The sequence below is a fragment of the Brachionichthys hirsutus genome, unplaced genomic scaffold (assembly GCF_040956055.1).
Source record: "Brachionichthys hirsutus isolate HB-005 unplaced genomic scaffold, CSIRO-AGI_Bhir_v1 contig_1336, whole genome shotgun sequence".
NCBI classification, from domain to species: domain Eukaryota; kingdom Metazoa; phylum Chordata; class Actinopteri; order Lophiiformes; family Brachionichthyidae; genus Brachionichthys; species Brachionichthys hirsutus.
Genome location: NW_027180580.1, coordinates 1,881 through 18,196, shown reverse-complemented (window position 1 = coordinate 18,196; position 16,316 = coordinate 1,881). Strand labels below are relative to the sequence as shown.

General features: G+C 40.4%; 1 protein-coding gene across 1 annotated transcript in view; it reads right to left on the bottom strand.

Moving 5' to 3' along the window:
• LOC137916035 (dynein axonemal heavy chain 2-like) overlaps positions 1 to 15,623 on the bottom strand; it is a 43,131-nt gene extending 27,508 nt beyond the window's left edge. Inside the window, exons 1-29 of the mRNA XM_068759156.1 lie at positions 15,585 to 15,623; positions 15,284 to 15,466; positions 14,925 to 15,144; positions 14,633 to 14,743; positions 13,664 to 13,902; positions 13,256 to 13,450; positions 12,764 to 12,921; positions 12,191 to 12,278; positions 11,605 to 11,810; positions 10,739 to 10,868; positions 9,504 to 9,683; positions 9,186 to 9,400; positions 8,589 to 8,735; positions 8,158 to 8,314; positions 7,797 to 7,906; positions 6,927 to 7,056; positions 6,303 to 6,491; positions 5,470 to 5,614; positions 5,143 to 5,338; positions 4,502 to 4,702; positions 3,861 to 4,017; positions 3,475 to 3,649; positions 3,101 to 3,264; positions 2,639 to 2,791; positions 2,062 to 2,165; positions 1,455 to 1,611; positions 1,009 to 1,091; positions 650 to 830; positions 27 to 165 (exon numbers count right to left, since the gene is read on the bottom strand). Coding sequence (XP_068615257.1) covers positions 27 to 165; positions 650 to 830; positions 1,009 to 1,091; positions 1,455 to 1,611; positions 2,062 to 2,165; positions 2,639 to 2,791; positions 3,101 to 3,264; positions 3,475 to 3,649; positions 3,861 to 4,017; positions 4,502 to 4,702; positions 5,143 to 5,338; positions 5,470 to 5,614; positions 6,303 to 6,491; positions 6,927 to 7,056; positions 7,797 to 7,906; positions 8,158 to 8,314; positions 8,589 to 8,735; positions 9,186 to 9,400; positions 9,504 to 9,683; positions 10,739 to 10,868; positions 11,605 to 11,810; positions 12,191 to 12,278; positions 12,764 to 12,921; positions 13,256 to 13,450; positions 13,664 to 13,902; positions 14,633 to 14,743; positions 14,925 to 15,144; positions 15,284 to 15,466; positions 15,585 to 15,623 — 4,552 coding nt within the window. The remainder of the gene's footprint in view (positions 1 to 26; positions 166 to 649; positions 831 to 1,008; positions 1,092 to 1,454; positions 1,612 to 2,061; positions 2,166 to 2,638; positions 2,792 to 3,100; positions 3,265 to 3,474; positions 3,650 to 3,860; positions 4,018 to 4,501; positions 4,703 to 5,142; positions 5,339 to 5,469; positions 5,615 to 6,302; positions 6,492 to 6,926; positions 7,057 to 7,796; positions 7,907 to 8,157; positions 8,315 to 8,588; positions 8,736 to 9,185; positions 9,401 to 9,503; positions 9,684 to 10,738; positions 10,869 to 11,604; positions 11,811 to 12,190; positions 12,279 to 12,763; positions 12,922 to 13,255; positions 13,451 to 13,663; positions 13,903 to 14,632; positions 14,744 to 14,924; positions 15,145 to 15,283; positions 15,467 to 15,584) is intronic.
• Positions 15,624 to 16,316: the final 693 nt, after the last annotated feature.

Below are 16,316 nucleotides of genomic sequence, written 5' to 3'. Positions count from 1 at the left end.
TAAAGCAGCAAAGCGTGATGTCCTACCAGGGTGATGTGTTCCCTGCAAGGCGTTATTATTCTTGTGGAGTCTGCCCATGTTGGTCTTCCACCTACTACTAACATCTTCAAACTCTTTGCACTCATGAGGCAGCTGCTCTCGGATGTCCTTTCCTTGAAAAATGTTCTGGAACAACAGCAAACATACATTTAACAGTGGCTGAACAACGGACTAGTTTGACTGGTCCATCATAATCTCACTCTGTAGAAATCTGTTCAGTTGTTTTTGCAAAATTTGGAAAAATGTCAACAAACCACCAGGAAGTTTAAAAAATGCGAGAAACAGTTATTGGATCTGCACCTTTGTCCATATTTGTCCAAATTCTGCTCAAATGTGATTTACTTATATAATTTGGACAAGTTTGGCGGGCCGGATTAAATATATATATGTATATGGCCCCCGGGCCTTGGTTTGCCCATACCTGGGTTATCCTAATCATACTATGTTTGTACTATGCCAGAATTTAACAATTAAATAAAGTCACTCTCTATGAAAAAAGACCAATACAGATAATAAATGTGTCCTCCATCATAAGGATTATTAACAGCTCATGCATAAAGCAATGAATAGAAGTGTACTCTGCACCATAATGATTGCTTGCCATAGTTACCTCAAGATAAATCCACTGACGCTGCGCTGTGAGGATCATCTCTACAACTTCCAACACCAGGGACAGCTTGCGCTCCCAGCAGTCCACCTCCTGCTCAAATGCTTTGACAAAGCGAGAAGCCTTCATCGTGGAAAGCATCACCTGATTATCCTCCAGGGCCTGGAAAACCTCTTCCGTTCCCCTAAGACAGAACAGGGTTGAGAATTCTGTATAGCTGCTGATGATTTGCTTTAATGGATTCCCGAAGGTCCAAACAACAAACACATTTCACTACCATTTTTCTCAAGTAGGTGGGATCAATTTTATATTATTCCCTGTCTACTATATAATAATAACCCTCCACCAAAACGCAGCCTCACCTCAGTGAGTAGTGGCCTTCATCTTTGTAAGGTGCTATGTCCAGGACTGTTTCGTTCCATGTCTTTATTATTCCCGAAAGACCCTTCAGTATCAAGAACCAGAAATGTTAACAAACAACACACATCTGAGAGGGACAAACTTTTCCACAATTCTGCTTTTCCAAAATTTTGAAATCATACATTGTTATAACTGGATCATTAATTATAAGAAACTTGCAAAGATCAGGGATGGCTAAAAATAATTACATTAGGTTTTTTTCCTTTCATCAGTTGATACAGACTTGTATCCACGTTTCACGGCAACTAAATCTTTTCTCATGTTCTAAAAAAACATGGGACCAAAGGGCGGGGCTGACGGGGGCAGTTACTAAACAGTTGAGAAGAAGCAGAAGAAGCTACAAAAATGCCCACCGAGCATCAGTCTAGACCAGAGGAGGAAACCGTACCTGCTCTATGGCGACTTCCTTGCTCGCCGCTTCAGAGATCTCACAGACCTTGTCAGCGTATGTGTCAAGGCCCAGGTCCATCATCTTCTCCAGGGTGAATTCAGTGCTGGTGTGATCAAAAGAGCTCTGAACCTCTTCACAGATCTGTGTCCAGTGCCTGAAGAGCAGAGCATAGAAGCCTAGTTTGTCTGGAATTGCCCAGTCAGTTAGCTGGAGCAATAAGTGGAGTGTGAATGCTAACACATTTCAGGTCATTATGAAAAGGTCTTCTCAATTGTATTTATTAAACCCAAAAACAGAACTCACAAATTCACTTTACTTTACTTTACAAACACACATACAGAAGCCTCTATCTTCAAGTCATTGGCCATTACTGAGATACAAATCAACACTTTCCTGCTCCTCTTTTTTAGTTGTTATTTTTATGCTTCCATAATCCAAGACACCAAGACAAGAAGAGATACTGGCTTTATAACAGAGGTTTTGTTTACAGATGTGTGAAAATATTAATCAAAATACTGAATCGTGTCTTTTCCAGTGAGACTAATGCTAGACAGTATTATGAGTAATGCTGTAACAGGTGAGATAATTTGGCTTCAGCCTCTACCTGTCTCTCATGGCTGGGTTCCTCAGATCAGCAATGAGAGGAAGGATCTGCTTGAACTGCTCAATCTTGTTCTTGGACAGTTCAACTATATCCCACTGCTTTTCCTGCAGTCAGACACAGATGACCTCTTAATGCCAGAGTTGCAGAGAAGTTTATTTCAGAGAAGCTGTGGTTCATCCTAAGTGGAATGCTATAGATCTATCAGTGAGTTTTAAATGCTTATGTTTGAAAATTGCATATTAATTATAAATACAGACTGCCAAAATGTGCTTTTAGTACAGCCCCTGGATCATAGAGTACAGATGTTTTTGTGATGTGCTCTGTACTCATGTTTTTTGTAACTTAGTCATTACTGTTATATGTTGCACGAATTCACCGAGAAAAAAATCCTAGTCTGTGAGCCCTCATTAGCAATAAACTACTTCTGATTCTGATACTGATTCTGATTCTGAGATTGAAAGTTATTTAAGAAACCAGGCCTAAACTGACACGGGACATATGTTATTGTTATCTCTTTGTGTTGGACAGAAGGGCAAAACAAAATCTGCCACTAATGATTCTGTGAGGCAGAACTGACCTTGAGCTCATTGTGGAGTTTTTTGGACATGTTCCGCACTGTGCTCGCCATGCTCTCAGTCTGCAGCTCAGCAAACTGACCAACCTTCCAGATGTTCCAGTTGGTATTCAAGTCCTGAGTGAGCTCCCAGACCTGCTGCAGGTTATTGATGTCCTGTAAAAAAAACAAAAAAAAAACATGCAGGTCAAATAAATATGCAGAAACAAGAGCTCAAAGCTCTCTTTAAATCAGTCTGGTATTTGCAGCAACAACTATAAAATCAATTGTGACATGTTGAATTCAGCATGTGATGACCTATCAGTCTCCGAACACTTCAAAAAATATTTAAAGGCTTTAAATATTTTTTGAAGTGTTTGGAGACTGAGACCTTTTCTCAACCAAACTTCCCATGATAAGTTCCTGTGGATTAATTTATCATGATGCTACGTCTGTATTTGCAAACTATCAAGTACTTGATCAGACCTTCTCCAGCATCCGGATGTTTCTGGAAGTGGGTTGTTCTATTTTGAAGAAGCCCAGCCCATGAAGGATGGTGTTTTCTTCCCGTTTCAGCTCCTCCATTTGCCTGCGCTGCTCTGCTATTTGGCTCAATGCAGTTTCAGTGTCCAACGTTCTGTCAAATGGGCCTGTAGATGCACATGAAAAGAAATAACAGGGGACATACAAACAGGTGAAAGCTAACAAAAACACAAACATAGGAATACAATTCATATCATCATAACAATGGGAACACACAGTAACTAATTGCTTTGCTGTGGGTAAGAAGGCACGCAGGTTAGTAGGAATTTCAAAATCCTTATCTTAACCATGAAAGGCCATTTGACAGCTTGCTTCACCTTTTTCTTTGAACTCCTGCAAACTGGTCTGAATTTTTGTCTTGAACTCTTCAGAGGAGATAATGAGACTCTTTTTAAATTTCTCCTTATTCTCCTGCAGCATTGTGTCGCAGTCGATCAACACCTGCTGGTACCACACCCACTCCCGATTCAGCCCGTCTCGCATATCCTGCACCTGTGGATAAATCAAACGATGCTGAGGAGGGAATGTTTATTTATGAGAAGATTTACATTATATTTACTCAGAACAGATACTAGTAATTACTAAGTACAATACGCTGTTTATCCACAAGTGCATGTATATGTATAGTACAATCATAGAGAATATTTATCATTGCGTTTATCCCTGTATGTGTTTTTACATTATTAATTTCTGAGGTTCTTACAGCCTGTTCCACGGGGAACTCGTATTTGTCCAGGATAGCAAAAGGATCATGGATAAGAGGAAACTGAGCCTCCGTCTTCGCCATTTCACCCTGCAGAGACTGCAGAAGTTCCAAACTCTTCTTAAGCTCCACAAGTGTCTGGGGGTGTTGTTTCAACCTAAACAGTCATACAGACAAAGACAGAAATGAGCCACACCACCTGTAGCAGTATAATGTAACTATAGAATAGATAGTAATGTATTAAAACACATAATACATAAAACATTACCCTCTAACACGATACAACAAAATAAAACGTACAATAAGCACAAACTCAAAACTGCTCAACTTGTTTAAAACGCCAGCGAGAAGAGATGAGTTTTCAGCAATGATTTAAACACCCCAGGAGTCTGGCAAGATCTAATATTTAAGGGTAAGCTGTTCCAGAGTTTAGGGGCAGCCACCGCGATAGCTCCATCCCCTCTAGTTTTGAGCCTGGACTTTGGGCCATTTAACAGCAACCCACTTATATATGCATGTCCTTTCTTATCACACCTCAATGGCTGAGGACAGGAGACAATTAGAACCATTTCTATTTTATTTTGCTGGGGATGTTGGTGGTACAAGCATGTCAATTATATCCTTTCATGTGACTCCCCCACCTGTTGGCATTGTCATGCAGAGAAGAGTAAAGGTCTTTCAAGCGGGTGCTGGCCACATGGCTGAGCAGCTGAGTGAGCTTGGTCTGCCACTCACGGCAGTGCTGCACCACGGAGGACTTGAGTGGTGAACAGTCCAGCATGACAAACCAGAACTTCAGTACCGCCTCTTCATGTTCCACATCTTTTGCTTTTTCTGTATACCTGAAGAGTAAACAAAGAACAGTAATAAGACAGAATGCAGAATAGGGATATTAATGTGGCCACATGCTTCATTATGCAAAGCAACGCATTTTGATAAATGTCTTAAGACGGGACTTAAAAAAGGGTTAGGGTCAGGGTTACATGGGGAATAAAAATAATTAAAACCTAATTAAAATGTCTCAAATGTGGACAATTGTCTGTCAAGATGGCCATTACAAACTGTACTTTCCTCCTCATAGTAACTGCAGCTGAGATAAGCATTATTTTCTGCCACTTAGAAGCCACTTCAATACTCCCAGACCAAAAATGTTCAAACGATTCCGAGCAACAAGTATTTAAAGAGTTAGAATTGAGTTAGAATGATTTTATTATGTTCACATAATGATAATAAAGTATCTTGAATCTTGAATCTTGAATCTTTAAGTCTTATTGAATCATGCCTGTCAATATCAGCAGCAAAAGAAGTGACTGAGGGATTCAGTCTCTGATAGCGCTGTACGAAGGAATCCTTGTTGACCTCCCAGATATCCCTGTATTTGTTGTCCCAGGTCTTCAGATAGGCTTGTAGTCGTATATTATGGGCTTTCATCCCGGCACCAACTGAAGCTTGAGTCTTCCTTATCTCCTCATCTTGTTCTGAAGGGCAAAAGAGGACCAGAATGACAACAAAGGCTAGACGAGAAGAACAATTACACATGTTAACATATAAGTGCACACTGTCTGTAATTGAAACTGTACCAGGAGTCTGTGATTATATAGATGCTAACCTATGCAGATGTGTATGGGGTTCTTCTGCGACTTCTTGCAAGAAAGAATTTCCGGGAGGCGCTTAAACTCAGACAGGGCGTTGATGAGTTGAGGCATAATGTCCACAATCTGAGCAAGCTTATTGAGTGTAGGGGAGAAGTCAACCTATCAAAACAGAGACACACATGCAGGTACTGGGTTTGACTAAGATGAGTGAAATGTCCTGCACATGAGGATATATTAGAGGAAACAAATCACTCTGACGCAGACCTGAGAATTGTGCGGCCCCGGGGCCGCATATGGCCCTTTCGATGACTCTGACCAGCCCGAGTAAAGTTAATTGGAAATTACAAAATAAACCCATTTTCTAATTTTACCTCATGAATGGACTAAAACTGCATTCAGTGATAGTTCAATATGATGTATCTGTGATGTCTTCAGGATGCTAAGAACCTTCACACAACTTTCCAAAAGCATATTGAAATCAAAATGTGTTTCAAAATGAATGTGAGTGAAAATGTTCACTAATATGAGTCACAAATAGTAAAACGTTCACATTTATTTTACCATTGTTTGAGAAATTTAATTGAATAAATAAAAAATGTTGTAAGGCAACCTCAATTTTTCATTGCTTAATTATAACATTCTTACAAGCTTGTCAAAACAATGCTATTTACTGCTTTTCTATAAAGAAATACAATTAATATTATGCAGAATTGAGTTCAGCCTTTTGGCCTGGCCCTCCGGAATATTTTCTGTTTCTCATGTGGCCCTATGGAAAAAATTATTTCCCACCCCTGCTCTAACGTGACCGAATTATAACATGTTCTACCGGTAAGTGGATTGCCAGTACCTTTGGTTTGGTGTTGGCAGTCGCCTCATTCAGGGTTACAAGGACTCTGAACAAGGGATTGGCTAATGTCTCATCTTCTTCAGTGATGTCCTTGGCTAGCTTCTTCATGCAGTGCTGGACGTTGATCCTCAGAGCTTTTTCTACCATGCCATCGACCTTCTCGGTGTAAGTCGCCCAGTGATCCTGGACCTGAAATACCAAAATAAAAGAAATTATATAGACATTGCAGCATTGCAAATTAGAACTGTAGCTTTTGAGCTGAGTAAAACTGAATCTCAATTAAAAAAGGAAGAGATCTTAGATATTACATACAGTAAAAAATGCTTGCTGTTAAGTTTTCGCAAGCAGCAGCTGAGAAAGTTTCAAACCAGACATTTTCAGTTCTACTGAATTTGTTACAGATTTTTATATCTTATCAGTTAAATCATTGGTGAATTAACTGGTCTAGGTCACAAATATTTGTGCTGCTTTAAATTTAATTTCTAATGAAACAAATGAACAAATGATCCCTTACCATTTCCAAGTTTCAATTCTAAGCTCCATGCCAGAAACACCTTTCTAAAGGTGCAGACACATTTCTACTGAACGATACTGAATGAATGATGAGGAAAAAACAGAGCTCACCTTAGGTCCATCATTAGAGAAGGTTTTGTAAGTACGGGTCATGAGTTGAACGATATCCTGGTGTGTTGAGAGCAGTATCCGGAGCTGTTTCTGCTGGTGAGCCTTTTGCGCATCCTGAAACTCCAGGTTCCTAAAAATTTTAAAGAAGCAAACACCCAAGATTTACAGTCAAGGTTCATCGCCTCTGACAATGACAAAGAGCCGCTTACCATTGAAATATACTAATATGTTGGTCGGGTAGTTGATTACATCTATGTCTTAAATGAAGGAAAGCAACTTTGAATGACTGGACATGTATCCACTGAGTACTGTACAAGAATATATGAATGAAGAAATGAAGATGTTGGCTAGGTCTGAAATACTGAAATAATAATAATGAATTGAGGGTTTGTTTCAACTATCAGAGGTGAATGTGGAAAGATTTTTGCATTTTGTTAATTCCTTGATTGAGTAGAATGTGTTCTATGACGAATTAAAGTAACTAAAACTGAGCTCGGCTTAGTTCAGTAAAGCCAGTGACTTGAATTCATTCAGAGTACAGTTACATTTTCCCGTTTAGTAAGGCTATAGGTTTAAGAATATTTTCTTTACAATAACCACGGTAGCTATCATGTACAAGCATATTTGACATAATGTCCACGTTGATGTTTCTTTACATTTGCTTTATAATATAGAATTTTTGAGTGTTTTAAAAAAAACAACGCAATGCACTGGCGACACGTCCGGGGTGTACCCCTCCTCTCACTCATAGTCAGCTGGAATAAACTCCAGCAACACCGTGACCCACAAGGCTGATAAAGCGGCTGTAGGCAAGACGATTGAGGTCGTCTTTTCCCCCAGAAAAAGGATGGATATTTTCAAAAGAATTACCTGTACACAACCTGTCCATCCAGTTTGATCAACAATGTTTCACTCATGTGACCACAGAGCTTAGAGATGGATAAATTGGACGCTTTGTATTCATCAACTATGAGCTGGACCTGGAGAAGAAGAAGAAAGAGCAAAGAGAAAAGGAGCACAATCCAAGGATGACACACATGACTGTAATCCAAAGTGAAAACTGATGACAGAACATATTGTGCAATGAAATGAATCTTGGCAACCACATCTCTAGTCACTGTTCTCCCTGGTGAAGTTTTATTGCTGATGCACACAAGCTCGAAAGTCAATACAGTCAACATACGTTTGTGCGCGAACCCAAAACATTAAGTGGTGAATTGCGTGTCCCAACCTTGTCAACATGCAGAAGACAGTCCTGGATGAAGACATTGGAAGCACCTTTAGATGACCACAGGACTCTGGTCAGCCCAGGCTGAATTTTCTTATCCATGAAACAAATTCGCTCCCAAAACAAACTCAACTCCTCAGGAGACAGCATTCCAATGACCCTAAAACACACACACACACACACACACACACACACACACACACATACACACAAACACACAGCTCTTGATTTACCAGTTGATATATACTAGCCTACAAACACCTTGGAATGCCCAGAATTAGAAACTATTGCTTGGGAGATGGATTTCTGGAACTCCCTAATTGACCAAGCCCCAAGTAAGCAGAAGGTGGATGGATGGATGGATGGATGGATGGACGGACGGACGGACGGACAGGACGAATGGATGGATGGATCCCTGTGTGTCATTGTCACACCTGTTATAGTTCCTGATCAGCAGCAGTGTTCCCTCCCTCAGGTCGCTGAGGTCATCCGAGAGCTGGTAAATGTCGTGCACGTGCTGGGGAATCTCATACTTCAATTTATGCCAGTACTTTGTCTCTAAGAACAGGTCGAAGAGTTTGCTGGAAAGGAAAATGCATATAAAACACAACATGATGTATATGAATAAGTTATTGTTGTGTAAGCATATATTAGTGCATTTGTAAGGGCTCCAGGTCTTGTGGTGGTATTTAAAGAAAAAAATATTATTCTGCACCTTTTTTCTTCTGTACAGTCGCTTACAAAATATATTAAGAATGCATAATGGAATCGATAGATAATTGTTTGTGTTTGAGTCAAGTTGTTACGTTTCTACATAAATATACTGTGTAAAAGTTTAGTGTTTAGAGCTACTGGAGTTAATGTGCATCTATTTTGCAGGTATCAAAACAGATTTAAAATACATGGAAGAATAGGTGTACTTTAGGAGTATTTTATACTATAAACACAGATACGATATACAGAGTAAGACAGCGTGTGCTCACAAAGTTGAGCGCCACGCGTCTCCTGTAAGTCAAGTTTGTAAAACCCACTTGTCAATATTGATGTCCAGCTTGGCAGGCTGGTCCTTGCACCTCACAATGAGAGGCTTCTCCAGCCTCCTGAGGTATTGCACATCCAGGCTCTGACTCCATTGGTTGAAGTTCTTCCTCTCAGTCTCATCTAATAGCTGGATGATCTGGTCATAGTTGGAGATTATTTGCTTGCTGGTGGCTGACTCAGGCATGAAGTGGGCCTTTTGGAGTACCTGGAGGAGAAGGAAAAGGAGATACAGATGGAATTAAATGACCTTCAGACGGAGGACTCACTTATAACGATGAGTACTAATTAGTGAAATCTGATTAACTCACCTCCATGAGGCTCATTAAGCGATGTTTGATGGCCCTAACCCAGTGAGCCCGGCCTGCCAGCCTGGGCATATGGTCAGGAAGAGATCTGTTCTGGTCCATTTGCTTAGTAGCCTGTTTGAGCTCCTTGTGTAAGATGTTGTACACTTCTTCTGCCATGCTATCTGTGGTGTGCTTAATGGCCTGGGATGGAAGGGATTGGATGAAGGAGAATGAGTAACCTGTATGCGGTCAGGTGTAGTATGACACAACAGTACAAGGACAAAATAGCAAGTCTAAGCCTATCATCATCTTGTCGTCTACAAAAGCTCTCGGATGCCACTGCCCTCCTGGGTGGGTGATGATCGGGCTTACAGAGAGGAGACTGGCTCTTTTGTAAACTGGTGTGAGTCTCTCTTTTTTTTTTTTACAGGTGAATGTGGACAAAACACAGGAGCTAATCATTGATTTTAGAAAGAAAAAACAAACAGTCATGCCAGTGGTCATCAAGGGTAAGCCCATTGAAATTACACATATAATACCTCGGAGTACATCTGGGCAGTAAACTGAACTGAAAAAGGAACACTGATGCAGTCCTCAAAAAGGCTCAGTCCAGACTATTCTTCTTAAGAAAGCTCAGATCTTTTAACATGAGCAGTGTTTTATTTTATGCTGTGTCATGTTGGGGCAGGAGCGTCACTGTGGAGGACTGGCTCAGTGGTTAGTCTGAGCCTGGACTCAGTGGACATGACTATGGACAAAAGGATGAGGACTAAAAACGTTCAAGTGTTCTGTCTTTTAAGGGCCATCCATTCCATAGCATCCTTAATGTGCGAATGATGATGTTCGACTGAGCGTCTCAGGAACTCTTTTGTTCATGCTGTTGTACGGTTTTACAATGACAATTTTTTTTTAAGTTGTTGTATTTGTTCCTGCTCAGTTTTTATAATGAATATTTTTTTTATTGGTATTGAGCTGTTGCACTGATGCTCCAGTGGGCTAGGAGAGTCCGTACTATGAATGATGATGCTTTTTGTATTGTGTGATGAATGTTGTGAGTCCATGGCATCTTAATTAATTAATAATATCTATCTATCTATCTACCTACCTACCTAATATGGGAGCACTTTTATGAATTTATCCAACTCTGTGTAATATAGTTCAATATATAGTTTAGTTGAACATTTGGTAGGTGAAAAAGAAAAAACTTTTCTGTAAATGGGTGTGAGTGTGGGAGTGAGCGCTTATCACAGAAACACCTCTCGAGTCGACACAGGCCTGAAAATGTCCAGAACTCGAACTCCTTCCTGCACGCTGTGCACCGTCTGAAACACCAAACTGATCAGGTTCTTCATCCTCATTTCTAGATCCTTTACCAATACACGGAACCTGTACACACACACAAGTGCAATAATGAATTTATCACATTTTTACCTCTTTTAATTTGATGCAAATCTTTTCCTTTTCATTTCTATTTCGATTTGAACTGGAGACTTGTCCATGGTATATCCAAAGTGAATATTCTGGATCCTACCTGTTTGCCTGCCCCGAGACGGATTTGTCTACGTGTTCGGACTGACGACCTGGTTTTGTGAATTCTGTTTTTGGACATTAAAGTTACGGTATTGGACTCCCCTCTCCTGTCATGCCAATATTGTGTGTGTGTGTCCGTCCCCCATCCCCTGTCAGCTGCATGATATAGTACATTTTATTGTTGTTGTTGTTGATGTGCTTACATTTATTTACAGTTTGTGCGCATGCAGCTAGATGAGGTGATCCCCTTCTCATTCTATGTTCCTATTCTCAATATCATATTCAACCTTACATTGGGAATGTACTCCCAGTCTGCATACGCTATAATAATATCTATAGAAGAAGAGAAACATTATTGAACGCTAAAATATCTCGTATATCATATATAAAGTGAATGAAGACAAGGCCTGCATGATTCACACAATCACAGCACTTGATTCATTTTCAAATATTGATGGAATCTTTCATTATATCATGTCTTTAGTAATGTAAAGACAATAATAATAATTTCATTTAATCGTGCCTGCGTTTTTAAACCAAGTCAAATACTTTTTATTCGTTGTTTGAATGTGCAAAGGGGAAATAGACCTACGTGTTGAATTCATTGCTCCATGTGGCGTTCTCTACATCAAGGATGCCCTTGTCAACAGAGTGCAGTTTCTGTAGGCCATGCTGGAAGTATTGCTCGATCTCCAGGAGGCGGAACATAAACTCTGGTCCCTGGCTTCCACTGAAACATGGCAGATTCCCCTGCTGACCGTTCTCCCAACGAGCGAACTGATACTGGCAGTCACATACCTGAGCAGAAACCATCCCAAATAACATTATAGATCAAACAGACACATGAGACACATATCTAGTGAAATGTCCACAGTATGAGGACTAAGACATATAAATACACAGGAGAGAACACCAAAAACTAATCTTTATATTGTATTTGACGCATATACAGTATCCTGAAAGCACTGTTGTTTTAATGATGGTAATGAGAAAATGAAAGCTGTATTATTGCCCCTGATTATGGGTGATCAATATTTGCTTCTGTTACAAGAGCAAGTGGCCATTTCTGTGTGTCTGTTTATGTTTTCCATGTGTCTTTCTTCCCACCACCAAAAACATGCATTGGAGGTGAACTGGTGACTCTAAATTGACTGCACTCTCTCCACCTCTCTCCTCACCTCAAGCAGATCTCTGAACCTCTGAATAGAAGCATCAACCAACACGAAAAAATTTCTTTCATCCAAGACCCACCCTTTTGGGGAACACCTGAGGCAAAAACAGAGGAGGGTGAGAGCACAAGAAAAGAGAAAAGACAGAGAGAAAGGCGAGCGGGTGGGAATTTAAAAACAGGAATGTTGTCACATGAACACCTCAGTGACAGCCATTAAAAAGTGCTCAAAAGCAAAACAGATTTGTAATCCAGTCAGGCTAAGCCCGTATCACACACAACATCTCTGATCTGCTTTCTGAGTCTGCCATCTTACCATTCCAGGGTGGAACAAATTTAATTACTTAAAGACTCAAAGACTTTTCTTTTTGTCAATGCTCCATTAGGGTCTATTTATTTTTGCACAATGACTTTTTGCTAAAATTATATAACACCTTAATTTACCCTAAAGTACACAAACTAAAACATCTCGTTACACGATTTGACATCAAACATGTTCAGCTTTGATCATTTTAGAGTTAACTTTTTCCCTTGCGTGCCCTGAATACATTTTGAGTCGATACATGCGTATGACTTCTCCTACTTGCGGTGGACCTTTGAGACGTGCGTGTACGTCTCCATCCAGGACACACAGCACTGGATACATTCATTCAGTTGTTGCTTGCTGGATATCACATAGCCCTCAAAAACCCGATCCAGAGAGATGCTTTCTAAGCACAGGCGGATGATCTCATTAGTCACCTGCGACACAACGGAAAATAGATACAGATATAAACAAAGACATACTAAAATCATGAAGTATATTTAGACACACAACAATTGCACAAGATTGACACTACTATGTGTAAACTCTTCAAGTCTCGCCACAGTTTGGTTTCTGATGATGTATCTAGCAATGTATGTGAACACAAAATGAGGAGGAATACTTTTCTGCCCAATTCTGTGATTTATGGGATACATGACTCGTGTGAAGGAACTTGAAGCAGCGCATCTACAAACTGTCAATAAACTACCGGTATTCAGAAATACGAGAGGTGAACGTCAGCATGTAACGAATGAAACAAAATACAGGTACCATGCGGAATAGATCAGTGATCTTCTCCGTGGTGCTGTAGGGGACATTGTTGTCCCAGATGATGCGAATGAGACCAATAATGTGTTTCAGCTTTTCAGGGGTAACTTGGCAAGGCTTGAGCTTTGCAAGCTCTGCACACGGCTTCTCCAATATTGACAGGAACTTTAGGTTTAACTGGGCCTGCTGCGAGCAATCCTGGGAAACACACACACACGCACAAGAGAAATATGACAGTAATTTTTCCAAAGATATGATATCAACATTTTCTAAATGTTCAGTAAGCTAGTGGGCAGCACAGACGCAGTATGATTACAATGATCAGCAGTACCAGCAGCTCTTCCGAGATTTATTCAAAAGGGTGGCATTAATGGTTTTCTACTTTTGTAAAGAGGATTTTTCTTGCTGTACCTGTGTTTCCTTGGCGAATTTGCTGAAGCGGGGTTCGTAAAGAGACTTGGTGAGCTGCAAGATGTTCCGGATGTGGCTGACGGCTCGATTTTGCAGCTGTCGACTGATGTCCAAAAGCTTTTCGGAGCGGCTCTTCCAAAAAGCTAACTCTTCCAGCGGGCCACATTTGTTCTTCATCTTCATGACATCTTGGTCATTCAGTAGATCCTTGAGCTGATCGGTCCAGCAGATCATGACAGCTAAACACAGGAAGAATGAGTGTAAGAAAAGGCAAACAGGAAAAAAAATCAGTCAAAAAAAATGAACAGCAAGACTGCAGGGATCCAAGAAGATCACTTTTGGCTTATAAAATATTAAACTAAAGAATTTGGTCAGCTCAATGAATATACATTTAAAAAATAGCTAAACACATATTTTCACTTACCGTATGCATTTAACTATACATTTGGCCCCAGGTCCTCGGAAGGATTTAAAATCAGCCTTCTTGCCATATTTTAACAGCATTAACAACATTTCCATTCTGCACTATAATAATATTATATTAAATAACTATCATACACATTAATGTTACAATGTTGAAGGAGGAAGAAGAAGTTAAAGACTGAAAAAGACCCTGGTTCCAAATTCCCCGAGGACTTTTCTGTGTGGAGTTTCCGTGTTCTCCCCTTGTGGGTTCCCTCCAGGTTGTCTGGCTTCCTCCCGCTACCAAAAACATGTCGGTGTGAATTGCTGTTTGTCTTTCTATGCGTGATTCCATGATGAACTGGTGACTTATCAAGGGTGAAGCCCGCCGCACGTGCAAAGTCCACCCCATGATGATGGGAGAGAATAAAGTACAGAACACGATTAAAATGGAATGATGCAAGCGACAAGTTAATGTGGCACACAATCATTATAGATTGTGCAACGTGTGCATGTATGAGTGAGAGAACCCACAGAGTACCCATCCATCCACACATCCACACTTACTTTCCATTCTTTGTACCAGCTTTTTGTCCTTGCTGGACTCCACCGCGCTGAAACTTAAGGCTTGTGTGGGGATATAGAGAACTGTTTTTTCTTCTTTTTTATACACGTGATCTGTATAAAAATTACATTTATTAGTTACATACAGTTATGTATTGTAAGATTTCTCTCTCATGACTCAGAACTCTCAGTATCAGTTCATCATGTGGAAGTAAAAGCCATGCCGCTACAGACGTCAAGAAGAAGTACCATGTGGAGCTGCTGATAACGGCTGTTTCCTCTGAGGTACACACACCTGTGAGGAAGGCAAGGAACGAGTGCATTTCCAGGCTATAGTTGTCCTTCATGCTCGTGCCCCTGAAGGTGCTCAATGCAACAGCAGGGCCATGTGCATCAGTCATGTAAGGGTGAAGGCTCTTAGAAGGGTTGCCACGTATTCTGCCATATTGCATCGACCTATTAAATGTCTCTGATGTGATTATGCTTCCAGGCTTTCGAGAGAAATAGAACAGGTGCTCTACTTCCTGAAGACAGTTATAGATGTGGTGGGGAAGAGATAAAAAAAAATGCAGAGAGGAAGAGGCATTGAAAAACACACTGTAAAGAAGGAAAAGAGATTCAAAGAATTGCATATCAAATTAATCAATTGGGTACAAGGAGGAAGATGTGCCGTACTGATGATGGAAAGGAATTTTCCACCCGCAGGGTGGCGTCAGCATCCAGGTAAACCACCAAGGTTGTGATAGTGGTGTTCACAATAAACTTGTCCAATGTTGTCTCATTCTCCTCTGTCCAGGACTCTTTAGTTACACGAGGAGCGCACACACGATGGATAAACTAATTCCAGTGGATGAAGGGAAGCCCAATGAAAAAAAGGAATTAGGGAAGAACGACATTATTTTTTGTCATTGATGTGTCATTGGAAGAAAATGTAACAGTTAATAAACAGGTTTACCTCACAAACAGTCTTGAGGTTCCTGGAGTCTTCCTCCATTTCTTTCAGAGATCCCACCTCAAAAGTTTCATTGGTCCTTGGTTAATGATGCACATCAGTACACAAAAATACATACAGTACTACTACTACTACTACTAATAATCATAATAATGCATTAAAATATTCAGTCTACTTCAAACCATTCCAACATCTGTATTCGAATAAAATGCATTCTTGAGATATGACATTTAGCTAAACTTTTGAGCATCTGTAGGGACGGCTAGTGACGTGAAATGCGCTAAACAGTAATACAGTTCAAGTATTCACACAGACCATAAAAAAGTTACTCGTTCGAAATGTTCTACGTGATTAGTACATTAAATCATGTGTGTATGTAACACATTTAACTTAGAATACGACTATTAAGAAAGAAATTACCTGCGTTTGGTTGTCTTGGTAACCAGTAGCAATTTTCACCCGGAAGTGATATCGACAAGTCTTTCCTGCATGGACCGGCAAGATGGCGGCGGACACGCAGGTTTGTGTGGCTGTTTTCTTAGTGGCTTCCTCGCTTAATGAGCAATATTCATGTTTAATAAAAGCTCGATTTGTGGCATACGGAAAATTGATTTCTAATCAATCATTTCGGTGTTGAACAGCCTTCAACGAGATAAGGCGGCAGAGAACGCAGCGCCTGTCAGGCTGTAAGCGCCGTGCTACGTAGCCTGTGTGACGTCACTAGAATGAGCCGCT